The sequence below is a fragment of the Hordeum vulgare genome, chromosome 1H (genome assembly GCF_904849725.1).
Source record: "Hordeum vulgare subsp. vulgare chromosome 1H, MorexV3_pseudomolecules_assembly, whole genome shotgun sequence".
NCBI lineage: Eukaryota > Viridiplantae > Streptophyta > Magnoliopsida > Poales > Poaceae > Hordeum > Hordeum vulgare.
In genome coordinates, this window is record NC_058518.1 from 288076873 (window position 1) to 288089193 (window position 12321).

The window sequence follows — 12321 nt, forward strand, 5'->3', positions numbered from 1 at the left end:
TATCTTGTAATTATTTTATATCTGTTCGACATCATACAACCCACCAAACAATATCTGTTGTATGTTGCATCTCTCATACAACCCAAGATGCAATATACCAAACAAAATCTGAGTTGAACCCAGCTCGTATCATGCACCCAACCAAACACACATCTCATTTTTATTTTGCATCAGGTCAACCAGGCCAGGACCACCCAAGCTTCTTCATGCAATGCATCCTGGATGCACCCAGGCAACCAAACACGCCCGTAGCCATTTCCTTTTTGAGTGACAGAACGCCCGACGTACCTGGTTGCAATGCGGATGTGTGAAGGAACCCAAACCGTCAAACGTAACCCAGACAGTCACAACATGACTTGGAGGGTGCAACCGTGTGTACAAGGAGAAGGACACCTGCGTGGGCTTGGGATGGGACCGGAGCAGTTCTGCAGTTATAATTGCTTCCACGTCCACGCTGGGCATGCGGCAACGCTACCAGCCTACCACACATGTGGCCTGCTCGCAAACCGTCTACGTAACGTATGAGCTATCGAGTGTTCATTCCTGCCAGAAAGCGTCTCCGTTTTGAACTCGCTCACGTGTTCGTACCCAACTGTTCATTCACCGATGAATCTACTCCCAGAACATGTATTACTTGCCTGTCGGCTACCACGGTCGCCGTCACCAATTCAGCTGGCACGTGAACAGTCACTAAGCTCCGAAAATAGTTTCAAAGCCAAGAAATATCTCGCAAAAAATCTCCCGTCGGAGCCAGAGTCAGACGATGAGAAGGAAGCCAACTGTGGCAAGTCTGCCGCTGGCCTGCTAGGTGAACCGGTGAGGCGAATGGGCTGGAAGGAGCCAGGAAGACGAGCCTGGCACACGCAGTTGCTCTCTCTGCCGACGACACTGACGCCGCGGACAAAATCCCAAAAACAAGGGAGAAAAACTGTATGTTTGGTGTTTACTGAGACTTGTTGTTTTGCGCCAGACCACGCGCGCTGCCGGGTTGCGTGTACGCTGCATCTGAATGACACGCTCGTTGCTATCGTGCCAGCATTTATCAAATTTTGGCCCAAGATTGAGAAACAGGAAAATGAGCGCCAGGGCTCGTGTTGCCATGTAAATGTCGTGCTGCGTGAAGACGAGCGACGAGCGTCTCGTGCATGGGGACATGCAGGGACGGCTCATTCCGTACGATCACCGTTTGTAAAATGATTTTGCCACCGATCAATATCTGGTCTTGCAGCGTAGCTGTTTTCCAGACTGGCTAAAACCAACATTCAGTGAAAATCTGCAAACTTTCATCATGGACCAGCAGATCAATAAGCAACGGCACAGATTCAAGGTAGGGTCGTAACCAACCACTACCCGAGCGCCTTTGCCCAGCGTCCAAATCCCCCGATTTCCCAACTTCCCTCTCCAGCCGCGGCGAAAGCAAGCGCCGGTGATCCTCCATCCACATCCTGGTGGCTCCGCCCACCATCTACGCCACGTCTACCTCCTCGGGCGTACGGCCAGCAAGGGAGGTCGGCAGATTATTGTACAACACGCGCAGAACATATTATCGACGGTCAGGATCGGTTAAATTGATCTCTGCTCGCAGCTCTTGCCATAGTCTGTGCACCACCAACAGTTATTTTAGATCGAAGGAAATATATAACATGCAGTATGTCGTCTAGGTGATCCGTTATAATGAGCACGAGCAAAATGCTTTTGCCATGTACCACGCCCAAGCAGATGTACATTATACATCAAATAGATGATTGAAGGGGCGGATTTTTTGTTAAACGGACACAAAAGATTTGCCTCATCCATTAATTAAGAAGAGAATTACCTAATTAATTAAAAGAAAACCTGACGAAAACCAATACAACAAATTATGTGTGGACTACTGAAAGCATGCACCCCTAAAAGTGCATGCTCAGCCCGGCAACCATACCAACACATAAAGATCACCAACCCTCATACTGCTACATCGTAAAGAAACCCCAAACAAAAGAACCTCGATCGAAGACCATTGGCATCATCAACTTCTCGGAGACAAACCAAGCCATATGGACAACCCAAGAGACTTCGTGACCATCCATCAAGTAGTCGTGGATGCCTTTCTTGTGGCACTACTCTTCTTGCTCTTGCGAGCCTCCTCCACAATCATTCTTCCAGATCCCGGGCTAGCACTCTTCAAACGTGCGAGCAAGCAATGAATCTCTAGCTCGAAGAGAATATCTTTGACCTTGTCACGCATAGAAAGCTTCCCAACGGTCTTGTGCGAATGGGTGACCGAAACGTCGGAACCTCCACGGTCCACGGAGTCAAGCGACTGGTTGGGTTTTAAAGGATCAGGCGTCAACATATTGGCCGCCTCAACATCATCAGTCACGGATACCACTAACACAATGGACTCAGGCATCGCCAGTTGCCCACATGCCATAGGCGAATCATGTCCCTCACTGTCAACAACGACGAATGTCGGGCAAGCCGTCGATGATGTGCTCATGGGCATCACCAAGCCCATCTCCTTTGGAAGCACCATTCACAAAGGTTGAGACACCATTGACAAAGGTTGAGATGGTGCCTCACATAGCTCTTGCAGCCCAGGCATAATCTGCATCACTGGAGTGTCGACCTTGGCGATGTGCCTACCACGAGGAGAGAAGCAACCATATGTGTCTGTTTCACCCTCGACCACGGAATGAACCTGGAGCTCGGTCAATGTAGGCACATCTGGCATGATTGTGAACCTACACAGAACCGCCTCAGCTCTCACCAAAAAAACTCTCAACTCAGTCTTGCAGCTCAGCCTGCTCCGCGGGGACAGACTGCAGCGGCACCTCTACCATGGTAGCATCCTTGGCAGGAGCAGGCGCACACGGAGACGATGAAGCAGCCCATCGGAGCGGCGCAGATTGGTGGTTGGGCTTATTTGCAAGACAGAAGTGAGCAATATGGCCGAAATGGAGGCAACTTCTGCATCAAATTAGGTCCATGCAAGAATGAGCATGATGACCTTTGAAGAGACACCGAAAGCATCGATCTCTGAGCCACGATCGAAGGAGCCAGCCAGCTGTTAGAAAAGGCCTTTGAAGATGGCTGCTCGGTGCCAAGGTACCAACCTTCCAACATTTCACCATGAGTAGTTGGCATGCGACCCATGAGATCAGCGAGCATTGTGTTCCCTTTGAAGCGTCCAAGCCAGTCCCCCCAACCAGAACGCTCAGATGAGGCCTCTGGGACGACGCATGACAGACCTGTTGACGATGGATCCGTCTGACCTGGCCCCAACAGGGATGAAGGCGTTGACATCGGAGACGTCGACAACCGACCGAAGAAGACGCGGGCAAGGGGAGCAGGGGTGGAGCCCGCGCCGGCCATCCGCCCACCTATAGCCGGATCGGCCTTGCGAGAGGCCAGCGCATCCGCGGCCAGCATTGCGGCGAAGACGACGGGCAAGGTCGGAGCTAGGAGCTCCACCTCCACGCACCCTCCACCAACCTGGTCGGGTCGCCCAGGAGCTCCTGATCCATATCGAATCGAGCAGCGAACAGGGATGCCGGCAGGACAACGCACCGTGCACGCTAGCCGAGACTAGGGACGGTGACGCAGAGGCCCTCAGAGCTGCTGGTGGAGAGGGCGGGAGGGGCAGCGCGAGGTCGAGGGAGCTCATCTTGCACATCTAGTGGGAGGGAGAGGGGGAGCAGCTGGCGCAAAGCCTGAATCTAGGCAGCGTGAGGTCGAGGGAGCTCATCTTGCACATCTAGTGGGAGGGAGAGGGGGAGCAGCTGGCGCAAAGCCTGAATCTAGGCACAGCGGAAGCGGGGGCTGCCGGAGCAAGGAGGCTCTGGAGATCCAGCCAACGGCGGCAGCATGCTCAGGTGGACGCAAGAGACATTCCTTGAATGGGCATGAATGATTACTGATTATTTCTCGAGGGGCAGATTTTTAACCAAACGAGGGCATCACACCTTTCAACTACACATAAAATTGTTGTGAAAGAACAAATTTGGTACCCCCTCCATAAGAAAACTGGTAAATTCTTAGTTCCAAGGCAGAGCCATAATAAACAACAGCGCTTACTTTGGATTGGGGGTAGTTCAAAAACGAAGGCACACAGCAATGTATTATGGAACTACTCCAAAACCAGGAGACTAATTTTGGGTCGAGGGGGTACTGTTTTTCTAAACAATTCCAGTACTAAAATTGAATTGGACATTCCATTTCAGTATTATTGCATGTACTATTGAAGTCAAGGAGGATATAAGAAAATAGTGTGGTTCCAAATCAACCAAAAATTGTTTTACTGCGTTGAACAAGAATGATGCTGCAACAACAGTGGGATTCAACGAGAAAACCAACTTACACATAGCCATATACTATAATTAATCGAAATCCCTTGTGCTTTCACCAGATGGAAAGCCAAAACAACAAAAAGGTCAACCAAAAAACTCTTGCTGGTAGTTTTAGCCATTTGCAACAATTTCATGGATCCTGTCACTGACCTCCGGATCATCTGATCTGACAGCTAGCTTCATGGCCACTTCTTTCGGCCCGCTGATTCCAAATGATAGTCTCACCAAAACTTTCACATTACCGATGAACACACCTGAAAGCAGGCAAGTGTGCGATCTCGAATTGTTTTGGACAACATCGGTTCCCTACAAACCAAAAGACAAAAGGCAATAGAGAGCAAGATTAGCACTTCAAACAGAAGCCAAAAGGACAAACCTTGGCGATAAAAAATAACAAACTAAAGCAAAATATCACAAATTGGTAAAACCAAGACAACACAGTACTTATTTCGTGAAAAATAAATAAGGGGAAAATACCTCGCAAGGCTGCATGCCAAGGATGCTTATAACAGCACTCACAGCCTCAGCCAAGCTCTCCCTAACACCAAGTCCATACTCATCGACCCGCTCACTTTCTGGATCCATGCTTTCCCAAGCATTTCGGAAGTTCGAAACCCCCACCTTCAACATGTAATCAGCAGAAATAATTTCAAAATCTTCTAGCTGATACTCATCCTCAACACCGTCATCCTCAGCTTCACCTGTGGACGAATCAACCTGAAATATAGCACCACAAGTTGAGTAAAGCAAGTCAGTTCAATTTGAACCATTAAATTCAATTAACCCAGAGAGACACAGAAAGCAGTAATGAGGGTATATTTGACGAAGACTATTTGACAACAGAGATAGCAGGAAAATTACAAACAATACCTCTTTAACAATGAATTTCAATATATTTGAGAACTTCCCAGTGGCAAGGACACCTTCTGGCTTTTCAAAGGCCACAAAGGTCTGTCCAGGGGAATCATAAGGTAAGGATCTTAAAGGCTTCGATGCAACTTCTGAAAATTCTTCTGCCTCGGAAGCATCAACAAACACCATGACCTGGAATAGAAGAGTTCAGAAAGGCACCAACACAAAAAATATATATTGCAGGCTTATTACATGAAAGAAGTAGCTTACCTCTTCAAGCAGTTGTTCAGGTATTGTGTTTGTACAGTTGTACTGAAGGACAACATGCCCATCATAAATGTGCTTCACGACATTGACTGAATATTCGGTCTCGGCTTCAGTCAATTCAACAGGTGTTGATGACTGGAAGAAAGAATAAAAAGATACCATATCAGATGTGTACAAGAGCCCTCAAAGCATATGCTCATCTTCCATGAAAAGGACCACACCATACTGACCTTAAAGAGTTTTCCAAAACCAGCAAACTCAGGAATGGCTGAAAGAAGCTTCTCATAGGATGCATCAATGGTAGGAACAGGGCCATTGACAGTAGATGATGGTCCTGTTGATTTCTTGCCTGTGGCCTTTTTCTCAGCAAGGGGTTGTGATTTTGTTTCCTTGGGTACAGATGAAATATCAAAAGGTACCTCTGATGGTTCCTGCCATCATATTACAAGAAAATAAGGCTCCAACAAATAACATTAAATAATAACAGAGTTGAGATGCATACATAATTCCGCAGGCTGGCCTCCAAGTTAGCTAGTGGAACATCGAGTGAACCAAAGAGAAAGTCAGTCACATCCTTCTCAGTCTCACCAACAGTAGCTTCCCCATCAAGCAATTTGATGTAAAGTGTCGCTCTGTCACGCACCTATAAGGGAGAAAATAGTATATGATATGTCAGAGAAGAAAGGCTTCACGCACCTATAAGGGAGAAAAATAGTACTCCCTCCGTAAACTAATATAAGAGCATTTAGAACATTATTTTAGTAATCTAAATGCTCTTATATTAGTTTACAGAGGGAGTATATGATATGTCAGAGAAGAAAGGCTTCTTGCCATGAAAGCAGAGTTTGACTAATCATTTTTATCTGAAGGTAACAGTTTTATTTCGTAATTAGTACTTCCACAGATAAAGTTGCATATGGATGAGGAAGAAACAAATCAAATGGTGAGGGATTCCAAGTTAAAAGGACCACTAAAATATACAGAACACGGCATATACTCCCTCCATTCACTATTATAAGATGTTCTAACTTTTTCTAAGTCGGATGTATGTAGACACGTTTTAATGTGGTTGTTCATTCAGTTCAGTCCATATGTAGTCCATACTGAAATATCCAGAACATTTTATAATAGTGAACGGAGGGAGTAGTATCTTAAGTGAAATTTTCCACTGACCTCATCATCACCGTCAAACAGGCAACGCCTCAAAAGGACAAATATGCGAGGCTGCAATGACAAATGATGTTAGTGCAAAAACTTACAAATGAAGCAGAGAAAAGCCAAGCAATGCAATAAAATATACAAGTGTATTGTATGTTGAAGTACCTTGAGTGCATCAACCAAAGCACCAAACTTTGCCAATGTACTTACTGCACTAGCTCGAACAGTGGCATTTTCAAGTATCACCCTATTGTATATATAGCGTATGTATTTACTAGGATCTGATGTCTTTGGCCCTTCATTTCCCAGAAAGTGAAGGATCTGTTCCAAGATTAAAAAGCAGCAATTCCATTAGAATTTCATAATTTATCATGATCTTGGGGTTTGTTGTCAAACTGCTTATACATTCCTTGAAGGAGAAATGCAGAGAAGTAAGAAAAAATAACAAGCATTTGCACAGTCTAACCCCCACCTAGGCTGGGTCTGGCTTTGCGCTATGATAATACGGTTTTATCTGATCAGTTTTGCCTATTTCCTACTTCCATAAACATTTTCCCGCAGCAGATTATAAAATAAGTCAGCACAACACAGTTCAGCAACCACAAACCAAGCCTTAAGCATTTGAAAATCATATGCTCTTGTTAAAAATGGCAACTTATTCTGCAAATTGTAGGAAACAAAGCAAAATCTCTGCAGCTAGTTATAGTTTCAAGCTGCCTTCATTTTTTATTATGATTTTCAGAAGGAAATCTTAGGACCTAAAGAGCAGAAGGTAAATAATTAGACTATAAAATCAGGATGCACTACAAAGTTACAGTATCTTCATAGTTAGTTTCCAACAAGGATGAATTGGGAATCACCTGAGTGGACAGATATGTGAATTCACAGTCCTCGATGAATTCACATAAGTGAAATAAACCGCTTTCTTTAGCATCAGGAATATCTCTAATGAGTATGATAATTGAATCAACTATAGCTTTTTTGTAGTCAAACCCACCCTCTTCACGTAGGATATTGCTCAAAAAGTTCATCCTGCCAACATGTACAGAAATTAAAGCGACGATAACAAACCAGTAACAATTCTTCATCAATAATATTAGGAACATATGCTACGTACAGTGAGCGATATTTGAGGGGGAACTTCAAGCACAAGGATCTTATTGCTTCTACGACAACAATCTTGAATTCATCGGCAATGTCTGACATAAAGTTGGTCATCTGTTTCATTAAACGATCAACACTTGATTCATTGCCTGTCTTGAGCAGTGTGGTAATTGCAAGGGTTGCGATGCTCCTGTTCTGATCAGAGATTAAACTCTCCATATCTATGTTACAATTCGTAACGGCCAAAGGATGAGTTGATGCAACCTGTAAAGTATCAAATGAAGTAATGAACACCGGATCATTAATAGGAACAAAGAAACATGCCAAGGTAGCAATGAGCATGCAGTCCCATAAGTGTCGCGGTTTTAATTCAAAGTTGGAACTAAAACTACGACACTTATTTCCGATCAGAGGGAGTATAAAATTGTGGTGCCAGCTACAATTAGGGAACAGAAATAAATAATAGTGGTGTAATGGCTTGAGCTTCTCCAAATTATGAACTTTGTAAACAGGATTAATGTTCTGCCAGATAAAAAAAGCCAAATTAGTCAAGGCCTTATCCCTACACGGGCATAAGAATGATGGGAGTTTTTGTATAGTAAACTATCATACCAAGTGTTCAGTGAAATAGTGATTGGAGTGATCTGTAAAAACAATAGGATGACGATACAGAAAATCAACAAGATGGCAGTTGCACCTTCCAACAATATTATGTTACTAGTAGATGCAAGTGGAATGTTATGGTCACAAATTTATTACCCTCATCCACGGTTGGACTTCAGGAGTGTGTCTAATATTTCAGACTTTAGGCCGTTGACTTAGGGAAAACATGCTAACTTCCAAGTCAATCGGAGCGAATATTTATACGAACACACAAAGGGATGAAATGAAGAAATAAAACTAGGCATCCTAAAACAATCAGGTTTGATTGGAAAATTGTGATACAAACAAAGTCATACAGATTACATAGGCACAAAAATTCAAGATACATTTAAACTGAACAGTATAAACTAGCATCCGAGAACAAACTAACCTTGTTAAGTGTGCGAACAGCGGCAAATCTAAGCACAGGTTTGGATGAACTTAAGAACAATTGCAGCACCGTGATTGCAGGTGTAAGCTCACGGCTGGTAACACCATTTAGATCAGTTATTGCTCGTGCAGCCTCGAGTATGACCATTTCTGCTTTGTTCCGAAGACATGACTCCAGGAAATCAAAGAAAGGGCGATCTCCACCTTGTGTATTCATGCCTGACTCTCTAATAACCTGTTTATACCAGTCGTGTTTCAGATGTCTACGCATATACAATTCTGCAGAATGCAAAATCAGAAAACAGTACCTGGCTAGTATACCGAATAAGTAGGCACTGAGCCAGAGGTGAGCGAACTGATCCCCTTGTCAGGCTAGTGACAAGCTTGCTAACAGCCAACCGGTCATTTTGTCTAATCTGAAAATTTAGAATGAAAATGTGAAATGTAAATGTTTAGATAGCCCAGTAGGAAAGCAAACAAAAAGTCAAGTACCATTCAAAGATCATTTGGCAGGGGTATAGCATGTTTCCACGGACATACTTAATACAGGATTGCTTTGAGAGGGTACTTAGTAGTTAGTATTGCATGTTTTCAAGAGGGTACTTATTACAGCATGTTTCCAAGAGGGTACTTAGATAGCAAGCTTCCAAAAGAGTACGTAGAAATAATTTATGTTGTTTATTAAAATAGGTGACTTACATATCTGCATGTAGCTTGATTCTTTTGAAAAGGTTTCAGAGATGTATGTCACTACTACTTAAATGGAGCACAAAATGTGAACTCACTTGATGAAGAAGAGCAAGGGCATGAAACTGAACAAGAGCGGCTCTGGATTGTACAGCCTCTTGAACCTCATTGCTCCATCTCTTCACAACTTCCGGACTTGTCTGTTCAGAATTAAGGCATATGACAAAAACATTGATAAGGATCTGTAGCTGTCAGTAACCTTCAATTGCATAAATGCACGAACTAAAATGTAGCACAGACCTGAAGCAGGTAAATGCCACTAACAAGAGCCGCACTGGCAACAACGGGGTTCTTGTCAACAATTGCTTGCTTCAAATACCTCTCGATTTGGGTGAGAAGAGTTGAGTCAATGATGCGGCAAAGAACTCTAATAGCATTTGCACGATACATATCAGTCTTGCTATTCATATCCTTCATCAGGGAACTTGTCACTATAATAACCTACACCCGATGAAACACAAATGAAGTCGATCTCAGAGCCCACAAAATTCACATAACTGCAAAGTAGAAGCCAGCATTCAGCAACCTCATCTGCTGACGGCGAGAGTTCCTTGATCATGAGGTACACCATCCTCCTAAGTCCAGCATCCTTGGACTGAAACAACTTGGTCGTAGCGAAGAATACCTCTGTGGCCTCTACCTACAAAGAAAAATAACACACTGAGATACCTATCCGAGAGTGCATGTCTTGGCACTAGCACAGAATCACCACTTTCCCATGACCCTCAAGAGAAATAGCACCGCACAAAAATGTGATTCTCTGTACTCTTTTCCATGACCCTCAGAGAATTAGATCCCCAGTTTAAAACATATACAGTACAATTTACTTTTCTACTCTTCTGCTTATTATGTTCCAATAATGTTATTTAGGGTGTTGAGCTTAACCAAAATAGCAGTTACTTTCAGAAAGGTACCAATGTTAAAACTTCAAATTTTCGTGATTGCACATGCGTTATGCCAAGACAGGTGGTTCAACCAAACAATATTGGCAACTTTAGCATCGCTGTGGCTCAATGTCAACAGCCAGGGCAAACAATTTGAATCCAGAAGCATAGCTAAAACACGATAGAAGGAAGATGAGATATACTGCATTGGAGTACCTTGGTAAAGGTGTCACCCTGGTTGAGCAGATATAGAAGCTTGGTGATCACCTGCGGTAATGGGCGATGCATCAGTATTCATCGGAATAAGTGAAATCCGAAGGCCGTTCGAGTTGAGATGCGAGATCTAGCGGGAGGAAGATCAAAATGGGATTGGGCAAGCGCACCTGGCAGCATCGCCGCGCATCAAGCTGCGGGTCGTGGAAGACGCGGGCCTCCTGCAGGACGGCACCCTTCTCGATGCCGAGGAACGGCGAGTAGTACTCTGCAGCAAGCAAACGAGCATTCAGACCCAGCACATTACACTGCACATGGGCATGGGAGCGGCGATCCGCGCCGGGATCGAGCCAGATCTAGGGTTGGGCGGGTAGCAGATCTGGCACGCACAGCCAGACGCGCGACCGCGAGGGCGGGGAAGAGGGGGCGTTCGTTCGCGCGTGCGTGCGTACCTTCCTCGTCTAAGTCGTCGTCCTTCTTCACGACGAGCGGCTGCGACATGGCCCCTGCTGCGGCGGAGCGATGCGCGCGCGGATTGTGCGCCCGGGTCGACCGCTATGCCGCGAGAACGGCGGCGGAGCGGGGCGGCGCGAGAGCTCCCGCGAGTCCTTGTCTCGCGGTTTTGCGAGGGAGGACTGAACAGGGGAGAGGAGGAAGAGGCGCTTACAGAAGTGGAGAAGCGAGCGGCATGGACGATGGATCTGAATCTGGAAGACGGCGGGGCGGGGCAGGGGCGAGGGCAGAGTAAGGTGCAAGTTTTTTTTCTCACGCAATTCAGAAAGCTTTATTCAATTCGGGTGTGTTTGGAATCACAATAGATTATGATAATCTGAATTATAAAGATAGATCATATAATCTGGTTTATAAAAATAATTTAGGTGGACATATTTGAATGTTGGATTATATAAACTGTATGCCAGGTTTTACATTGCATAATGACATGTGTGTCCTCTGGGTTTTTTAAAAAAAAGAAGGGTGACGGTGGCAGGAATGTAATTATCTTCAACTTTAGAAGGATAATGAGTCATTAGCAATCAATAATCTGATTTTAGCTGGGATAGAGTAGATTATGAGTTTTTAATAATTTGTCCATCTAGTTTTTATAACCTACACCATAATCTGTCATGTTTAGAGAGAGAATATATTATAAAAACTAGATTATATAATCTAAGTGGTTCCAAACACGACCCTAATAATGTGCGCCAATAAGCTGGTCACTAGAAAGAAGTTAGAAGTATCATCAAACCAACACTCGATCACATTTAAAGTGCAGGCATACTTAGCACACAGATGAGCTGGAATGTTTGTCGTCCTCATTACATGTTGAATATCAAACAGGATAAAATCCCTAACTAGCTCTCCAATTTTATCTAAGATAGGCGCCACAATCGAACGAGCATTGTGGCGAATGTTCGAGAGTGTAACAACCTCCAGACAGTGAGTTTCCATAATCACATATGTGAATCCTCTCGGCTTGGCAAACTTGACACCTTCTGAAATGGCATCCATGATGAAAGGATCTGAGATACCTGGATGAGGTTTGCACCAAGCAGCAAGTATGGATTTGTCAGATCGAGCCACACTCCCGCCTCCTCCTCGGCCTTCGGCAAAGTTCAGAGCACCATCGATGGAGACCTTGATGACACCTTGCTTCGGAGGTCCCCAAACATGCCCTGATAACACCATCGGCTCCTTTTTTTGGAAGCTCAAGGATGGCCATCACTTCACGCGTCCGC

The 12321-nt window shown here is 44.7% G+C and overlaps 1 protein-coding gene across 1 annotated transcript; it reads right to left on the reverse strand.

Moving 5' to 3' along the window:
- Positions 1-4237: 4237 nt before the first annotated feature.
- Positions 4238-11333, reverse strand: LOC123431407 (coatomer subunit gamma-2). Its single transcript, XM_045115197.1, has 18 exons — positions 11038-11333; positions 10756-10853; positions 10589-10639; positions 10015-10128; positions 9729-9929; positions 9527-9628; positions 9050-9157; positions 8743-8976; positions 7723-7973; positions 7466-7637; positions 6771-6926; positions 6621-6671; positions 5950-6090; positions 5678-5878; positions 5451-5582; positions 5199-5372; positions 4806-5045; positions 4238-4634 (listed from the first exon to the last, which is right to left on the reverse strand). Exons 1-18 carry the CDS (start codon positions 11084-11086, stop codon positions 4440-4442), a joined length of 2670 nt encoding a protein of 889 aa, XP_044971132.1. The 5' UTR covers positions 11087-11333; the 3' UTR covers positions 4238-4439.
- Positions 11334-12321: the final 988 nt, after the last annotated feature.